This window comes from Pteropus alecto, unplaced genomic scaffold (genome assembly GCF_000325575.1).
Source record: "Pteropus alecto unplaced genomic scaffold, ASM32557v1 scaffold25, whole genome shotgun sequence".
Classification (NCBI taxonomy): Eukaryota; Metazoa; Chordata; class Mammalia; order Chiroptera; family Pteropodidae; genus Pteropus; species Pteropus alecto.
Window position 1 is genome coordinate 12,840,860 of NW_006441955.1, and position 17,110 is coordinate 12,857,969.

The window sequence follows — 17,110 nt, forward strand, 5'->3', positions numbered from 1 at the left end:
GGGAAAGACCAAAAGGACCAGAAGCCACAATGATAATCAATAATATAACAAAAAAAGAAAGAATCAGAATTTGATAGAAAAGATGTTTTGTGTCTGAAGTCTTACATTTGAGATGTCTATGGAAAATGTGCATCTCCAGATTGAAAATTATAACTCTGATGTCAACTGTCCTGAATTTGCACAATCAGTGCAGCAAGGCATTCGGTAAACACACTAAGGTGAGTGCTAACAATGGCCACTGAGGAGTGAGTAACTTTGAAAGAAATATTTGAATTCAGTACCTGTTATGATATACTACGGCTGTATAGGCTTCCTTTGAAAATTCTGAACAGCTAGATTTACCAAAGATTACCTGTAACAAATAACAGCATGTTGAAACTTTGTTGTAATAAATGCTGAATGTTTCATATCTATGTAAGAATTGTCTGATTTAATAACTATTTGAGAACAATGGGCAAAATCAGCCCAATGAAGAACAATGTGCCTACTGACGTTCATTAATCAGTTCAATTGCTTAATTCTAAATTTCTTTTCAACTATAGACCCATCTGACATTCAAACATTTGAAAAGTTTCTATCCATTATATTTATATCTCTTGGGCAATAAGGTACATTTCTTTCCCTTTTTTTTAAAAGAAGGTGAAGAATTCATTTTAAAATCTGGATGTAGCACATCATTTGGAATTTATATAAGAAATATGGCCCTAGAATGGTGGCATATATCTACTATACAAATTGGTGGGTTCTCCATTAAAACGGCAGTCATTCTGAAAGTCAAATATATATTATTTATAAATGATATTTAAAAATCCTATTTTAGGTCAAAATATATATCCTTTGCTTCGAGTACTCCCTGCAAGCTACTCTACAATGAAGGAAGACGTTCTATATATTCTTACATACATGTTTTTTTAAAAAATCCACCACGTTAAAAAAAAATACTATATTATTTTTGGAGGAAAAATAATTCAATCTTACATATCTGCCTCTTGAATTCTAACAAAAGCTGTGGTTAATTAGGGCAGCAGATTAGATCAATGGCTTAATGATGTCAAGGTCATAGCTATGATTCCTATGTGAGATAGTTAGGCTTGCAATATTATCTAGCCATAGATAAAACTCTTATATTTGGCCAGCCATCTCTACATATGCATGAATAAGTATGTGGGCATGTTATCACAGTTCCATTAACACAACTGGTAAAATTCAACACTTATTCCCTATACAAAGGGATTAATTGGCACCATCCCAAAATAAAAAGAACACATTAACAGGTACTTAGTCTATTTTTGCAACATCTCAAGCAGGTCCTTTTATTTTAAGGGTATGTCAAAGTGTAACAATTATGACTATCCTAGGTAACTCTAATTTCATCAATTTGCTAAGAAAACCTTACTATGTTCTTATAAAATGTTGTTCCAGTGCCAGAATTATGAAGTTTATGATTTTATCATATCAACATTATATGATCAAAAAATTCTCTTAGGTCTCATTTAAATAGTCCTTATTAAAAAAAAAAAATAAGTAAAATCTATCTATGTTTATATACTCTTTCAAACCAGCCTCTCACATAAACCTGAAAGCATTATATTTTCATATGACTAATAATACACAAATAAAGACATGCAGTACCTTTTTCCCTCTGAGAAGCTATCATTTTTCACAAAGTAAGTTATTTTCATAACATGAATGATATAAAGTGGAAAGTTCTTTTTTTGATCATTTAACATGTATTTTTACTCATCTGTCAACACAGACTGAGCATCAATTATATGCCATTATATACCAAGCTCTACAATAGGCATCAAGATATAAATATGAGTAAGACACGGTCCCTGCCCTCAAGGAGCTCACAGTCTACTGGACAAGATGAAGAAATAAACATATAATCATAAAGTGATAAGGCCATAAAAGAAGTGATAAGATGCTATGGTAGCATTAAAAGAGGGAGTGGTCTAACTGTCAGTGTGGCTGGATGCAGCTGGGGCTCTGTGGAGGAGGCCATATAGATGCTAAAACAAGGAAGAGCTTGTTAGGCAAACAATAAAACATTATTTTACATAGTCTACATTTGTCATTAAGCTCAAATTCATATTGCAATTCACATATAGGATAATAAAGCATCTATTTTCACAATCCAGTATCTTTTCATCAACTATGATAATACATTCATTCTTTCAGCAGAAATGAAGAGCTAGTAAAGAGCATGAAATGCTAATTCAAACTTTAAAAATAAATTCTACATGTATTCAACAAATATTTATTCAATGTTTATTTTTTGCAAGAAACTGAAATAGCTGCCATAGAAGAATACAAAGATGAATAATTTGTGCTTGCTGCTGTCAAGATTTATAAATGCTGATGAAACTGAGGCAATAAGGGGAAATATATAGCTTTCCTAGTAAACAGAAAATCAGAACTCGCCTCGAACGACTGACACAGAAGGCTAAAATAAATCTGTTAACAATATACCTATTCTTAGCTCATTTTCATTTCACTAGAGTTGTCAGAGGTTGAACATCTACAGTGACAGTTGTGCTCCTATTCCATGTTACTAACTTCAAGTTGATCCGAAAATCTTTTTCATGGAACTTGCATTTATTAATGTCCCATGAGTCCTAAATCACAATTTGGGCAGTCAACAATCTCCCCAGTCTGGCCTCAATCTACGACTGCTGACTTATCTTCCACTGCTCTGGTTCACTGGCAACTCACCACTGTACCTATTTGAAGGCCATTCTCCAACTTGAATTACTTTCATTCCCGCACCATCTAGACCTACTGCCAAAACATTTTAGCCACCGTTAAGGCATTCTCGCCTACCACTGAACATCTATGCCTTTGAATCCCTATACCAATCTTTTAATAATTAGCATATACCTTACTTTTCAATATTGGCTACGAAAATATAATCCCTTGGGAAGATTTCAAACTACTGATACCTGCCTCATTCCCATGCCCAGAGATTATAATTTAATTGGAATGAGATATGGTCTGGGCATTGGTAGTTTTAAAAGCTCCCTAGGAGAGTGTAATATGCAGCCGATGTTGAGAACTATTGCCAGAGTTTTTCAACAAAGTCTGGGAGAATCATACATATTAGAAGCAGGTCGGGGGTATTTTCAAACTATACCACAGCCCATGACTTTTCACTTCCCTTATCTGGCTTTTCATTCTAAAGGAGGAGAATCAGAATCACAGACACCAAGGCAGAGAAAAAGTATCCGTGCTTTGTTAGAGTACCCTAGGTAATTTTGATCTGACCCTCTTTTGAAAGTTGCTATTTTAGATTTTTATGTATTTGTCTTATATCCTCTAGATTACAAGTCTTATTCATCTTTGTATCTCTGGGAGTGCCCAGCATGTACTAAATTCTCAATAAATAAAAGAATTTAAGTAAATTTATTACTATCTGTAGAGGAAGAAATGCAGTCAGAAATTTGGTTTACAGGATCACATTAATTTCTAGTTTAGGGCTGCCAACCAAGTGATACCCCCCCAAAAAAAATGTCCATTGGAACCATATATGCAGAATAGGAAAAGAATATTTCTTACCGGCATAGCATTACTTGGATCCTCCCCATACATAAACTGGACTTTCACTGTTATATTTCTAGCGGAACCTTGACGATTGGCAAAATTGAGACTCTGAGGGTATATGTAAAGAAGATTTCTGTGAAGGCAATAGTATGCGTGATAGTGAATATATATCTAGAAACACTGTATCACTACATGCTACAAAAGAAATATATGAACAAATACTGAACATTCTTATTTGCTAGCCACTATACTAAGTATTTTCACATAGAATGTTTTACTTGCTACTCAGACTAATCATTCGAACAGACAGCAATGAAATACACCCCAATTTTGCAGATGAATTCAGGCCCAGAAAAGTTAAGTAATTATCACATACAACCAAGTGACAGAGCTGAAATCGGAATATAGGTCAGTCAGGCTTCCAAATAAATGTTCCTTCCTCTCCAAGAGGCTTTTGGGAAATAAATGAATATGGACAGAAACATTAAGAAATTAAAAGACAGTTCTAACATTATATTAGTTTTCCCAAGCAGATTTAAATAGAATGACATTTATAAGCACAGCTTTTGTATAAAATGTAATCAAGGATTTAAGAGGTATGCTATTCCACATTATTGTTCAAAAACATGTATGACAATATGGTAGGTATAACAGTATTAGGTAGATACTATGAAACAATCACAGATTACTAAGCATTGACTTCATGTCTAGTTTATGATCTTGCATCCTATACAATTTTAAGCGGTTCTGCTGCCAACACATAGGAGAAATAATTCAACAGAAAATAAATAACTTACCAAAAGAAAGAGCTTAAAAAAAAAAAAGAAGAAAAAGAATGAGACTTACTTTACCTAAAGAATAGTGCTGAGAGCTGATGAACAAAACTTTATGAGTATAATAAAACCCTACTAGTAAACTGCTAGGGCAATGAACAATAGATCTAAAATTTCTGGAAAGTGGTAGAGCAATATAGAAGTTTTAAATGAATATACCCTTTGACCCTACAAACCTACCTCTAGTCTAAGAAGAAAACTGCACACCTGTACAAAAGGGCATGTTCAAATAAATTCACTACAATATTTTTTGTAACAGGAAATAATTATAAATTATAAATATAATATTCATTAGTACTAGATTAATTAAATTAAGATATATTAATAAGAAGGAATACTATGGAGTCCCAAAATGACAATGTACAGCAGTATTTATTCATGTACAAAGAAATATCCAGCATGTTGGATGAAAAAGAAGCAGGTGCCAGAGCAGGATGTACAGTGGCATTACCCTACTTATGGAAATTTGGAGGGGAGGGGGAAAAAAGAATGGATAAAAGCATATTTCTGAAATATTTATAGTGGTTAATAGTGACGGCTCTGGTTTCTTTTTTAAACTTTTCTATTGTTTTAATTTTTTACAATAAGAATATATGACCTCTATAATTAGAAAAAGCAATAAAGTTATTTCCATGTTGGGAGGATGGGTGTGTATGGCAATAAGTATACAATCTGAAAATCACTAAAGAAATGGAGAAGAGTCAGTTGTACTCAAAATAATCAAAGGTACAAAAGACAAATATGGAAAGATTATGATTGGTCAGTTTCCTAATCGAAGAACTAAAGATCAAAGATGACTATGACTAACCACTGAAGTCATCAAATAAAATTTGTACCAGAAATACTTATTGATTCTGCAGCAAATACTTATTGATTTCGCAACACTGTGTTGCAAACCAGGGAAATAGATGAAGATTAAGAAGCCACCCCCTGGTCTTGAGAAACATATGGTCTAATGCGACAGAAATGCTATAAACAGACCATTTCAAAACAACATAGTGTTCTGAGAGGTATGCAAATGCTATGAGAGGAAGAGATAGGTACTTCGTTGACTGTGGAGAAGTCTTTTCATCTTCTATCTTTGCAATACATTTTTTGAAGAAACATTATTTAGGGGTAGATTTTTCCAGAGGCTAGGTTTTATTGATTGCATCCCCATTGTGACATTTAACATGTTCCTCTGTGAGAGTTGGATCTAGAGCCTTGGTCATATTTAGTTTCAAATTTTTTGTTGGCAAGATCATTTCAAAAATGGTATTTTGTCACTCTATCAGGAGGAAAATGGCTGTTGCTTCTCTTTTTGAGCAATTAGTAGACAACAGTGATCAATGCTTTAATTCATTAACTCAGTAAGCATTGTCAAAAGGTAATATTCTATCATTCCTTCTTTATTTAGTACCTGGAATATCTCTATGAAGAGCAGTTTTCCTCATCTACTATTTGCTTAGCCAGTGAATCAATACATGAAAGGCAGAAATAAATGCTTGATTATTTTCAATTACTTGCCAGTTTTCAAAATAATCAGTTGGTGCATTGCAATCCTCTAAAAGGAATCAATTAAGTCTTTTTTTAAGTATCACTTAAAAACTCATAGAGCAGACATATTAATGAGTTTCAATATATTGCAGTTATTATTTTTATTGCTGTTCAAATTGTCCCATCTTTGGCAAATGAAAAAGTCAATTCAAACTGGCTCCCGAGTCCTTTTGATTCAGTCATAAGTCTTTGATGGCTTATTGCTATCTATTATGATAAGGTATTCCAGGCTTTTCTTATAGTTTCTTCCCAGACCTGGAATCAGCTATTTCTCCAAGGAGCTGTGGTTCTTTGAATGAGAAGTGTTTTCCCAAGCCACAGTCTGGGCTCTCATTGTGGGTTAGGCATTGTTTCTAGGCCATTTAAATGGAAAAAGTTAAGGGAAAATGCTTTTAATGTGAAATACACCCTGAGTTCATATTGCTATTTCAAATTCAAAACCATAACGTTTTTATTAAATTTTTCAATTTTGCATCTATATATTATTTTTCCCATGCTGAGAATTATACTCAAGGACATCAACTAGGAGAGAATTAGAATGTCACTTAATTACTCATGTGTGTTATTCCAAGAATGTAGTCTTAAGGAACTCCAAGATTCTGTGGTCAGCCAGGGGAGAATGAGCTTGCAAAGAAGACTGAGAAGGCACCCACAGAGAAGCAGAAGGAAAACCATGAGAATACAGTGACATGGAAGCCAAGGGAAGAAAATATACAAATTACACAGTTAAGTGTCAAATGCTAGCCAGGGGCCAAAAGAATTGAAAACTTTTGGATTTAGCAACATAAAATTCACTTATAATTTCAGGCTGAAAACAAATAAAGTAGGTTCAAGAGCAAGTAAGAGGTAACAAAATGAAACAAGTGAAATTCTGAAAAGTATGTGAAGGGGGGAAAGAAAATGCAACAGTTGGAGACAGAATACGAAGATTTGTGAGTTTTTTAAGATAGGAAAGATTTGAGCTTGAGTAAATCCTAATGAAAAGGATCTACTTGAGACAAGGTTTGCATATACTAGGACAAGAAAGTAAAGTTCCTGAAATGGTGGGAGAGAACAGCATATAATAATAGATGGGCCTTAACTATGTTTATAATTCCTCATTGTAACAAACATTTACTGAGTATGCAGTGTACCAGATACTGAGAATATAGCCATAAAAGACTTGAAGTCCTTGATTTCATAGAACTCATGGTCTAGAGAGAGAATCAGACAAGTAAATAATTATAATGTAGCATGATAAATGTTATGAACATAGAATGTCAGCAGAGCTCACAAGAGGACTTGAGACTAAAGAATCGAAGCACGAATTTCAATGAGAAATTTGCAAGTAGGATAGACATTAAAAATACATAGAAAGGCAAAACACATCATGCTTTCCCCTACCCGTGAGAATCTCTGCATTGGGATTACTACTGTCCTTACTTTGTGGACATGAACATGACTGGCCTCTTCCCATCCTTCACGTCTCAGAAAGCCTTATCTTTACCTCCTCGTCACATCACTTTGTTATTTCATTTGCAACCCTTAAAAAATCTTCTAAGGATAATTCTAAACTATTTTGTTCATTTATGTATTGTTTATATCTCCTTTAACAGAGCCCAGACTCCATGAAAGTAAGGATCTTATCTATCTAGTTAACTGCTATATTCTCAATACCTAAAACAGTGCCTCATGTTGAATGAAGGAATGAATAAATTGTACAAAATATTTAGTTACTTAATACTTCTGGGAGTTTGGATTCTGGGTTAAATGGAAATTAACTGATCATTATCTATAAGCCATGCTTGCTTTAAAATATAAGCAATACAATTTTAAATTCAACTTGTCTCTGAAAGTGAAAGGCATGCAACTGAATTCAGATTCTTTTCCACTTGACTACTACTTCCACTAATAAATTCCCATATAACTCTAGCAAGTCTCTACCTTGTATTTATAATACTCCTTCAGAGGAATTTCAAGTCGCAGAGTGCAGGTAGATTAATGAGAAGTGCTGAGATAGCTAACTAGCCATTTGGTGGAAAACTAAATTCATATTTTAGCCTCTCCTCAAAATAAATTCCAGATCAATCATAGGTTTAAATAATAAAAATAAAACCATAAAAGTATTAGAAAAGCTTTAAAAAGACCATATTTTATTGTTGAAGAAGGCATTTCAGAGCATGAGCTACAAAAATCCTAAAAGATAAATTTAAAAGCCTCTACAGAGCAAGTGATAGAAAACAAAATGACAAATTGGAAAAACACTGTTACAGATATGACAAAAAGTACCTAAAATATGTAAATAATTCCTAAATTAGTCATAAATAGACAAAAAATGAGGAAGGAGTTTGTTGAGGGGGTATTTCATAAACTCAGGTATTTCCAAAGAGAGCAAAATAGATGGCCAATAAAATAAACTAGATATATTTGCCTATTATATTTATTGATATTTTTTGTTTTACTCATTCAAAGCACTGGTAAAAATTCATGAGAAAAGAGGAACTCTTTTTTTACTCCTGGTAGGGATGTAAATGGCACAACTCTTTCGAATGATACTCTGACAAGAGAAATCATAATTTGAAAGTTAACATTTATAAACTTATATGAAAATATTTATACACGCAGACATTTTCTATGCATATTGTTTGTAATTAGAAAATTGGAAACAACTTAAAGATCGTTGGTGATTAAATTAATGTGCATTCAAATAATAAATAATTGGTAAACTTGTACATACTCATATAAAAATAAATTTTAAAATAGTAAGGTCTTGATATATACACATATACATATACTTACACATACAGTATAACAAGCTGTATACAACATAATCTCATTTTGGTTTAAAAAAATTATGTTTAGTCATCCAAGGTATCTGGTATGACAGACCCCAAAAAGTTAACAGTGAAGTGTCAAGATTTTTATTTTTTACAGGTTTTTGAAGTATCTGGGTTTCCACAATAAGAACTTTCAACATAAAAAATTTAACTTATTAATAGTGAAGATGAAAAAAAGTAAGATAAATAAAATGATTCCTTCAAAGGTCACTTATCTTCTGGATCTGCACGTCCAATAAAAGAGTCAGTAAGACTATCAAGTACTTGATGAGTACCTCTGCTAACTGAGATGGTTAAAGTATAAAATATACACCACATAGTATATATTTGGAAGATTCAGCATGAAAAAAATAGTAGAAAATATCTAATTACTATTTTTATATTGATCACATGTTGAAATGATAACTGATATGTGGGATTAAATAAAATATCCTATTAAAATTAATTTCACTTGTTTCTTTCTAGTTCTTTTTACACCTATAACTCACTATGTTTCCACTGGACAGTGCTATTCTGAACAAAAAAAGGAAATGAGAATTAATTACTCTGGCATTATTCTTTAGTTAATATAAACATTTCTATTTACGTGTTTTTCTTATTATTTTCAGAATCTTTCTACCAACATATTAATTCAAAAACAAATGATCACAGTCAAAAAAAGAAGAAATGAAAAGACTACTATATTCAAAAGGTTCAAAATGCCTTCTGTTTTATTTGAAAGTTGTATCTCCAAATGATTGCACAACCTGGGGGAGGATAAGGGACTTTGCTTTGCTTGAAATTCAAACAAGGCTCCTAAATGTCTTAAATTTCCATGCAGCTAAAAAGTTTTGTATATTAGTTCTTAGTTCCTTAGATTAGGGACTAATTTTGCTTAGTTTCTTATTTTCTTTGACATACAAAAACTAATTTTTATAACATTAATGGTTATATTTGATCAGGGCTCTATTTAAATGAGCACGAGTTCAAACAAAGATTAGATTCTGCCTTTAACAATATGTACTCAGACAGGAGGCATTAAAAGGTAGATGTAAAACCACTCATAAAATTGCTATGTTTATTACATTTCCAATGTTGACACTGTCTTACAGCTTGTAATTAGGCAAATAATTTAATTATATTCAATAACATGTCAAACTACTATTAGAAAAAATATTCAGATATTTCTACCCAGAGACAATGTACTATAAACCAGGAATACATGACCGCTGCCTCCAAGCTGTTAGTGTTACAGATGAATTGTATAAATTGTGTAAAAAAATTAATATTTTAGTACAGTAACTAAAATGGAAGAAAATTCCTTCACACAGTCTCTCATTGGTATTAGTGTCTAGTTATTTTCATGCACTAGAAAGGGCTACCTTTCAAATTCCTTTCTCTGAAAAAGAACTTCCTATATCAAAAAAGAGTGAGTATCTACCATACGTAAATTATGTACATGGAAAACTCCCGTTATGACTTTATCATTCTCTTTTTCGTTCACTAAATATTTTTTGTTCCTCCAACCTATAAGGCATTGTACTAAAGTGCTGTAAAGAATATAAATCAAAAACAGACGAAGATCTTGCCAATAAATAGCCAATAGTACAATAGAGATGAGAGGTTGGCCCATCTCAATTCTCCCTCATCTAGAAAGTGAATTAAAATAGCAGGGTCAATAGTTTTAACGCAGAAAAGTAGACAGTTTAGTGAAGGAAAGTTTTGAAATATGCCCTTCATAACCAATAATGACAACATTAACTTTTCCCTTTAAAAAAAGAGGAAGAAATTCAAATTTCTTCACTAGTTTAACATACACTTTTATAATTCCATAACATGTACCACTGCTAAAGGTTAAGATGAAAATAAAGTATAAGGAAAAAGTTTTTGTTTTTCTTCTTCATTAGTAAAAATATTTGTATATTTTTATTTTCTTGAATTCTTTATTTCTCTTAACAGAAATGTGTATGTGGTTGTATATTGAATACATAAAGAAGTATACATAAGTAAACAAAAGACATAATTCCTTGCATTTACTAAGGTCCAAGAGAGCAAAATTAGATTCTAGCAAAATTTCCCAACTTATGTCATCTTAACATGAGATTAGATAATATTCACTGATAAAATATTACAGTATGTACAGAAATGCATTGATTGTTTCTAATTACCAAAAATAGCTAATATATCATACTCTATAGTGTTTACTATTATCGGGTAGTATTCTAAGTTCTTTAAAAAATATTGATTTTTTAATCTTTATACAACCCAATATTATCTTCACTTGACAGACAAGAAAATAGAAGTACAGAAAAGCTAAGTAATTTGACCAAGAATCACACAGCTGAAGAACAGCAGAGCCAGGATTCTGATTCAGCATCTTTCCATAATCATACTCCTAATCATTATGTCCTAAATGCTTTACATATATTCTTTTAATTCTCATAACCTTATTAAGTACTATATATGTAGCTACCTCAACTTACAGATGAGGAGACTGAGGTATGGTAAGGTTAGGTAAGTAACTTGTTCAAGTCTGGACAGCTAGAGCTGACTGTTGGACCCAAACCACGTCCGATTCCAGAGCCCACACTCTTAACAATTTTACTATATTAATTTGTCAAAATAAGGAATTTTTAAAGGATTTATTATTTTCTCAAAAATTTCTTAATATGAACATTTAAGAAGAATAATCACTTCATATGAACATTTAAGAAGAATAATCACTTAATATGAACATTTAAGAAGAATAATCACTTAAGAAGAAGAATAAGTTAACTGAAGTATTTAGTATTTTTTCTTTTAACACTAAGAAGCAGCACAGTGGAGCATTTATTTTTAAACATACTACTAATTTTTTGGTTTTGTTAAATTTACAATATCAAAATTATTACCAAGCTCACAAACTTCAAAAAAAATTATAATAGGCAAATCATCTCTGACAATGGAAGTATTTAATTCAGGTTCGACCTTAGAAGACCACAATCTATTGATCTTTCAGTATGCACATGGAAAACAGACTGGAACATACAGACAAAGAATATAATGAAGAAAAGGGGTGAGATGCCTTTTAATGTATGGAATTTGTGATAATACACAACTGTGGTTAAGATAGATCATCTGAAGCAAAAATATACTAACAAATAATTATACCAACAAATAACAAGAAATAGATAACCATATGTTACCTTTTACAGAGAACCATGGGGGTGCAGCACTGAGACCCATTAATAACACACAAAGAAGTGAAGGAAGGCTTCACAGAGAAAGCATTTTTTAGGATGGGTAACTGTTGCTGCTGTTTCTCCAAATACAATTTGGGAAGTGCATACTTAATTCATTAATTTTTACTCAACTTTAATGATGAATTAAAGAGTCAAAAGAGTTTGATGTTTACTTTTAAATACCTTTAAAAATCAAGACAAATTAAAATGAGCTTTTAAAAATTGTTAGATCTCATAAGACTGAAAGTGCAATTTATAATATAAGAAAATTAAACAGAATAACAATTTAGAATGACCTATCAAGTCACTTGTTCATTTCTTTGATTCCACTTAGCATTGATCTAACTCAATGTGGAAGGTTACATTCATACAAGTTTACATAGCTTAATGATTAACTATATTCTATTCACCTGCCAACCTTACTGTTTGTGTAGCAAATAGTGGTACATATATAGTTAAGAAATTCAGGTCTACTCACAGGAGAAAACTTGTCCCAGACTGTTTGAAATTAAATAAGATAAAAATGTACACAATTAAGCTCTTTCTTTTTATTGCTCCTCTAGTTTTTTCTTCCACAACTGACCAAGACTATGCATCATCTGATTCTGTATCTCCACAGCCAAAATCAAGATTTGCTATGTTAGATGATGTAAGAATTTTAGCCAGTGGCCTTCTTCAGTTAGGACAAGGTCTTAAAGACTTTGTCCATAAAACTAAGAGCCAAATTAATGACATATTTAAAAAACTCAACATATTTGATCAGTCTTTTATTGACCTATCACTGCAAACCAATGAAATCAAAGAAGAAGAAAAGGAACTTAGAAGAACTACATCCAAATTACAAGTCAAAAATGAAGAAGTAAAGAATATGTCACTTGAACTCAATTCAAAACTTGAAAGCCTTCTAGAAGAAAAAATTCTGCTTCAACAAAGAGTGAGGTATTTGGAGAAGCAATTAACCAATTTAATTAAATATCAACCTGAATGTCAGGAACACCCAGAAGTAACTTCATTTAAAGTAAGTAGAAACCAAAAAGGGTTCATGATTATGTTTTCAATGTGACTCTTTTAAAAAAATATTTTAAGACATGCTGCTTTAAATACTTAGTTGCATTGTTGAAATACTGTTTGTTTGTTTGTTTTTTTTTCAGAAAAAAACGCCTCTAGAAAAAAAAATTTTCCATTACAATTTTAAGTTGGTTTTTATGTTTCCCTAACCTTATAAACACTAAATTATTACAGTATTGCAGATTACTGGAAGCAAGTAAAAAGTTAAAGGAATATAACTTAAAACTATTCTCCCATGTTTAAAATGAATAAAAATCATACAGTAAATGGTAAAGATTTATTCCTATTAAAATACTGTGTGTTTTTTCTATTTAATTGAAGTAGTTTAAAGTTCAGGAAATCAGATTTTAGAGATAGTACTTTTTTAAAAAACATAAAAACAAAAGTATGTACTATTTGAAAGAAGCATACAAGAGAAAATAATTAACAACTCACTTTCTAATACTCTATTAGTTTTTAAAAATCAGATTGTATAAGTTATAGGAAATAAAGTCTAATTTAACAAAAATAAAAGAAGAAAAGAACTTCTAACCAATCTACAACCTATGTCCAGACTTTTGTAGAACAGCAAGATAATAGCATCAAAAGCCTTCTTCAGATCGTGGAAGAACAATATAGACAATTAAACCAACAGCACAGTCAAATAAAAGAAATAGAAAATCAGGTAAGTCAATATTCTAATGATATATTCAATCTTTTACATAAAATTTAGGTTTATGAAAACTGTGAACCCTAAAATTACTTTAAATAATTATAGTTGATTAGTGAGTAAAACAATCACATCAGCATGATTGTTATGATTGCTGGCTCTGAAGTTCATGAGCTTACCTGGGTTTGAATCTTGGCTCTAAAACTTGTGTAACCTTGAATAAATTATATAACCCCTCTGTCTCTGTTTCCTCACTTAGTCTATGAAGATCATAATAATAACCTATATTATAGGATTATTGTGAGAAAAAAGAATTGATTCATGTAAAGTATATCCTCAATATAGCAGGCAAAGTGATTCTATTAAAATTTAAATTAGATCACATCTCTCTTTGTCCAAAATCACACGATGGCTATCCATCTCACTCAGACTGGACGTAAAACTCCAGATAACCCTTTTTATCTTACTAACTTCATCTCTTCTACTCTAGTCATAATGGCCTCTTCACTGTTACTCAAAAATATCAAACACACTGCCATCTCAGAGACTTTCCCCTTGTTTTTTCCTCTGTCTGGATTGTTCTTCTCTGCAGTGCTGCACCGCCCACTCTCATTTCCTTTAGGTCTTTCTCAAATATAGAATTCTCAATGAAGCTTTCCCAGGTCACTTAAAAATTATAATCCTTTACTTCCATCCTTGGAACCTGCTACCTCCTTCATTACTCTCTTTTCTTCCTTAGCACTAACTTCTATTTCACATAATATGTTTTTTAGTTATTTATCTTATCTCTCCCTAAACTAGAACGTAAGTCCCACGAGTGCTGAGATTTTATTCCATTTTTTAAATTGCTGTTGTCCCAGAATATAGCACACTGTCTGACACAGAGTAGTCACTTAATAAATATATGTTGAATTAATAAAGGTAATGTCATATTCAGCACAAATAAGTCAATAAAAACTTGCTATGATTATGATTATTCTTGTTATTTGAAACTGTGTACCTGATACAGTTTAATCCCACCAAATATAATTATTCTACAATGTAAACAACTGGCTAGGTGAGAGAGAGGTACCTGTTTATTATAAAACTGTCAGAATCTAAGCATTCCAATATATAGTTCTACAGTTCAGAAACTTTAGTAATACTATTAAAAAGTCATTCAAGGGGGTTCCAAAAATAACAGACTCGGAGAAAATGGTAAAAAAAAAAAAAAAAAAAAATCAAGAATTGCAAAACAAATATTATTACCAATTTCCACTAAACAAACATATAATTATATGTCTCAGTAATTTCATGACTCATATTTTAGTAGGTTATTTTTGCTAATTATCTAAAAAGGATTTTTTGCCAACTAGTTTTGATTTCTATAGTTTTATTTTTATTGTTATTTTTCTAAATTCTTTTTCCTATATCTTTTATTATGATTAAATGAACCTGCTCTCAAACATAAAATACTATTACTATAAAATTATATACATGTAATAATAAAATGTGTGAAAAATTCGAACAATGAATTTCTGAATTGGAAGAAGGCTTAGATCATCCTCAAGTTTAAATGAAGAAACCAAAACTCTAAAAAGTTAAGTGACTTTAAGATCACATAGTTATTTAGTAGGAAAAACTAATACCCAGTATGTGAATGTCACAACAGATCCTTCACAACAGACTGGGTCCTGGGAAATGCCATGTACGCTAATGTCAAAAAACGAATACTAACACAAGATATTACATACATACTCTGCTCTTCTCAGATCAATAAGAAAAGCTAACAGCCAATAAATTGCAAACCTAGCACACTTTTAACTGTTATTGTTAAACTAACAGACAATGAAATATCGAACATATTGAAAGCAAGCAAATAAACCTACCAATTTGTTACCTCTACAGATATGTTTACATGTCAAAAACTACCAAGAAAACAGCCGTGTTCAAATTATGTGCTATGTCTTTATGGCACATAGGTCTGAGAAACAGTAAGATTTACAACCGAGACTTATTAAATTTAAAATCTGCCTATGCTACTGAATACAATATATATTCTATTCATATAAATAGGTGATATTAAAATATTTCAGCAAAGTCTCTGCCTTTGGTCTTGATGTTTTCTAACCAATTTCTTTCTTTTTTGCCTTGCTCTCTATTTTTTTTTTTTTAACTCATTAAATAATGTACCTGATTACATATTTTGAGAACAGGACATCTTGTACAATCTGTATAGCATTGCTTATCCCATTTAACATCAAAAGCAATAACACATTTGAACTAAAAGATGTGTACAAGTTGTACTTTTAATATCACCACCCATTCCCCTAATTGAATAGTCAATATCACTTTTAAAAGCAGACTTATATTATTTTATCAGTTAAGAAGAACTGGTATTCAAGAATCCACAGAAAATTCTCTTTCTTCTAAATCAAGAGCACCAAGAAGTACTCCCTCTCTTCACTTAAATGAAACAAACAATGTAGAACATGATGGTAAGGTAATTTGGTTTCCTTCTTGAAACTATTATCAAATTCTTTTTCTACCTTTGACATTTCCATCAAAAAAAATCCCTATTTTCAGGGCCTGTTCTAGACTAAAAGAAAGTAGAGACAAATCTACCAAATACAATATGCCACCCTAAATTGGATTCTGGTGGGTTTGTTCTTTTTTTTAACTCTATAAAAAACACATACTTAAGACAATCAGGGATATATGAATATAGACTCGGTATTAGATAACACAGAATTCTTATTAGTTTTATTAGATGTAATAATGGTATTGCAGTCATGTAGGAAAACAGTCCCATGTTTAAGAGATGCATGCTGAAATATCTAAGACGTTAAGGATCATGATGCTTGCAAATTGCTTTCAAAAAGCACAGCAAAATACGTACTTGTGTACATGTGTGTTTATAAAGCAAATATGGCAAAATGTTACAATTGTTGAATATGAAGGAAAAAATTATGGTATTCTCTTCAAAGTTTTTTTCTACTTTCCTGTTTGCCTGAAAATTTGCCAGATAAAGGAACAAAGTCTCCATTCTCAACAAAATTATATAGTTTAAAAACATTTATTTTTTTATGTAATTCATACAGAAAAAAGGTCTCTATTAGTTTCCTCCATGTATGTTCATTCTTTCCACATATATCTATGGCTATCTTCTATGAACCAAACATTATTTTGGTATCTCATATGTGGTATTTTTATATTCTTCCTATATCTAGCAAAAAAAAAATGCTTAAAATTCTCATTTTGTCATTTTTCTTAAAAAGAAATCAGTTTGGTAATAACTATTTTGATATTATTTACATAACATGCCATCTAATAAAAAATGTTTTAGCATGAAGTACTTTTTCAGTAATGTATTACTGAAAAGGGTTGAAGGCCGCATTCACCATAATTCCATAAAATGTCAAGTAAATTCTCAAGTTCTAAAGATATCAATCTTATTACTATATCTTATGTAATACCATTTTGTTCATT

At 31.3% G+C, this 17,110-nt stretch overlaps 2 protein-coding genes across 2 annotated transcripts in view; one reads left to right on the plus strand and one right to left on the minus strand.

Annotated features, from left to right (window-relative positions):
• The window catches only part of DOCK7 (dedicator of cytokinesis 7), a 157,014-nt gene that overhangs the window by 84,707 nt on the left and 55,197 nt on the right, over positions 1–17,110 (minus strand). Inside the window, exons 15-16 of the mRNA XM_015595067.2 lie at positions 3,556–3,673; positions 282–352 (exon numbers count right to left, since the gene is read on the minus strand). Of these exons, the coding sequence (XP_015450553.1) occupies positions 282–352; positions 3,556–3,673 (189 nt within the window). The remainder of the gene's footprint in view (positions 1–281; positions 353–3,555; positions 3,674–17,110) is intronic.
• ANGPTL3 (angiopoietin like 3) overlaps positions 12,424–17,110 on the plus strand; it is a 7,909-nt gene continuing 3,222 nt past the window's right edge. Inside the window, exons 1-3 of the mRNA XM_006919431.2 lie at positions 12,424–12,943; positions 13,547–13,657; positions 16,005–16,132. Of these exons, the coding sequence (XP_006919493.1) occupies positions 12,449–12,943; positions 13,547–13,657; positions 16,005–16,132 (734 nt within the window). The 5' untranslated portion in view covers positions 12,424–12,448. The remainder of the gene's footprint in view (positions 12,944–13,546; positions 13,658–16,004; positions 16,133–17,110) is intronic.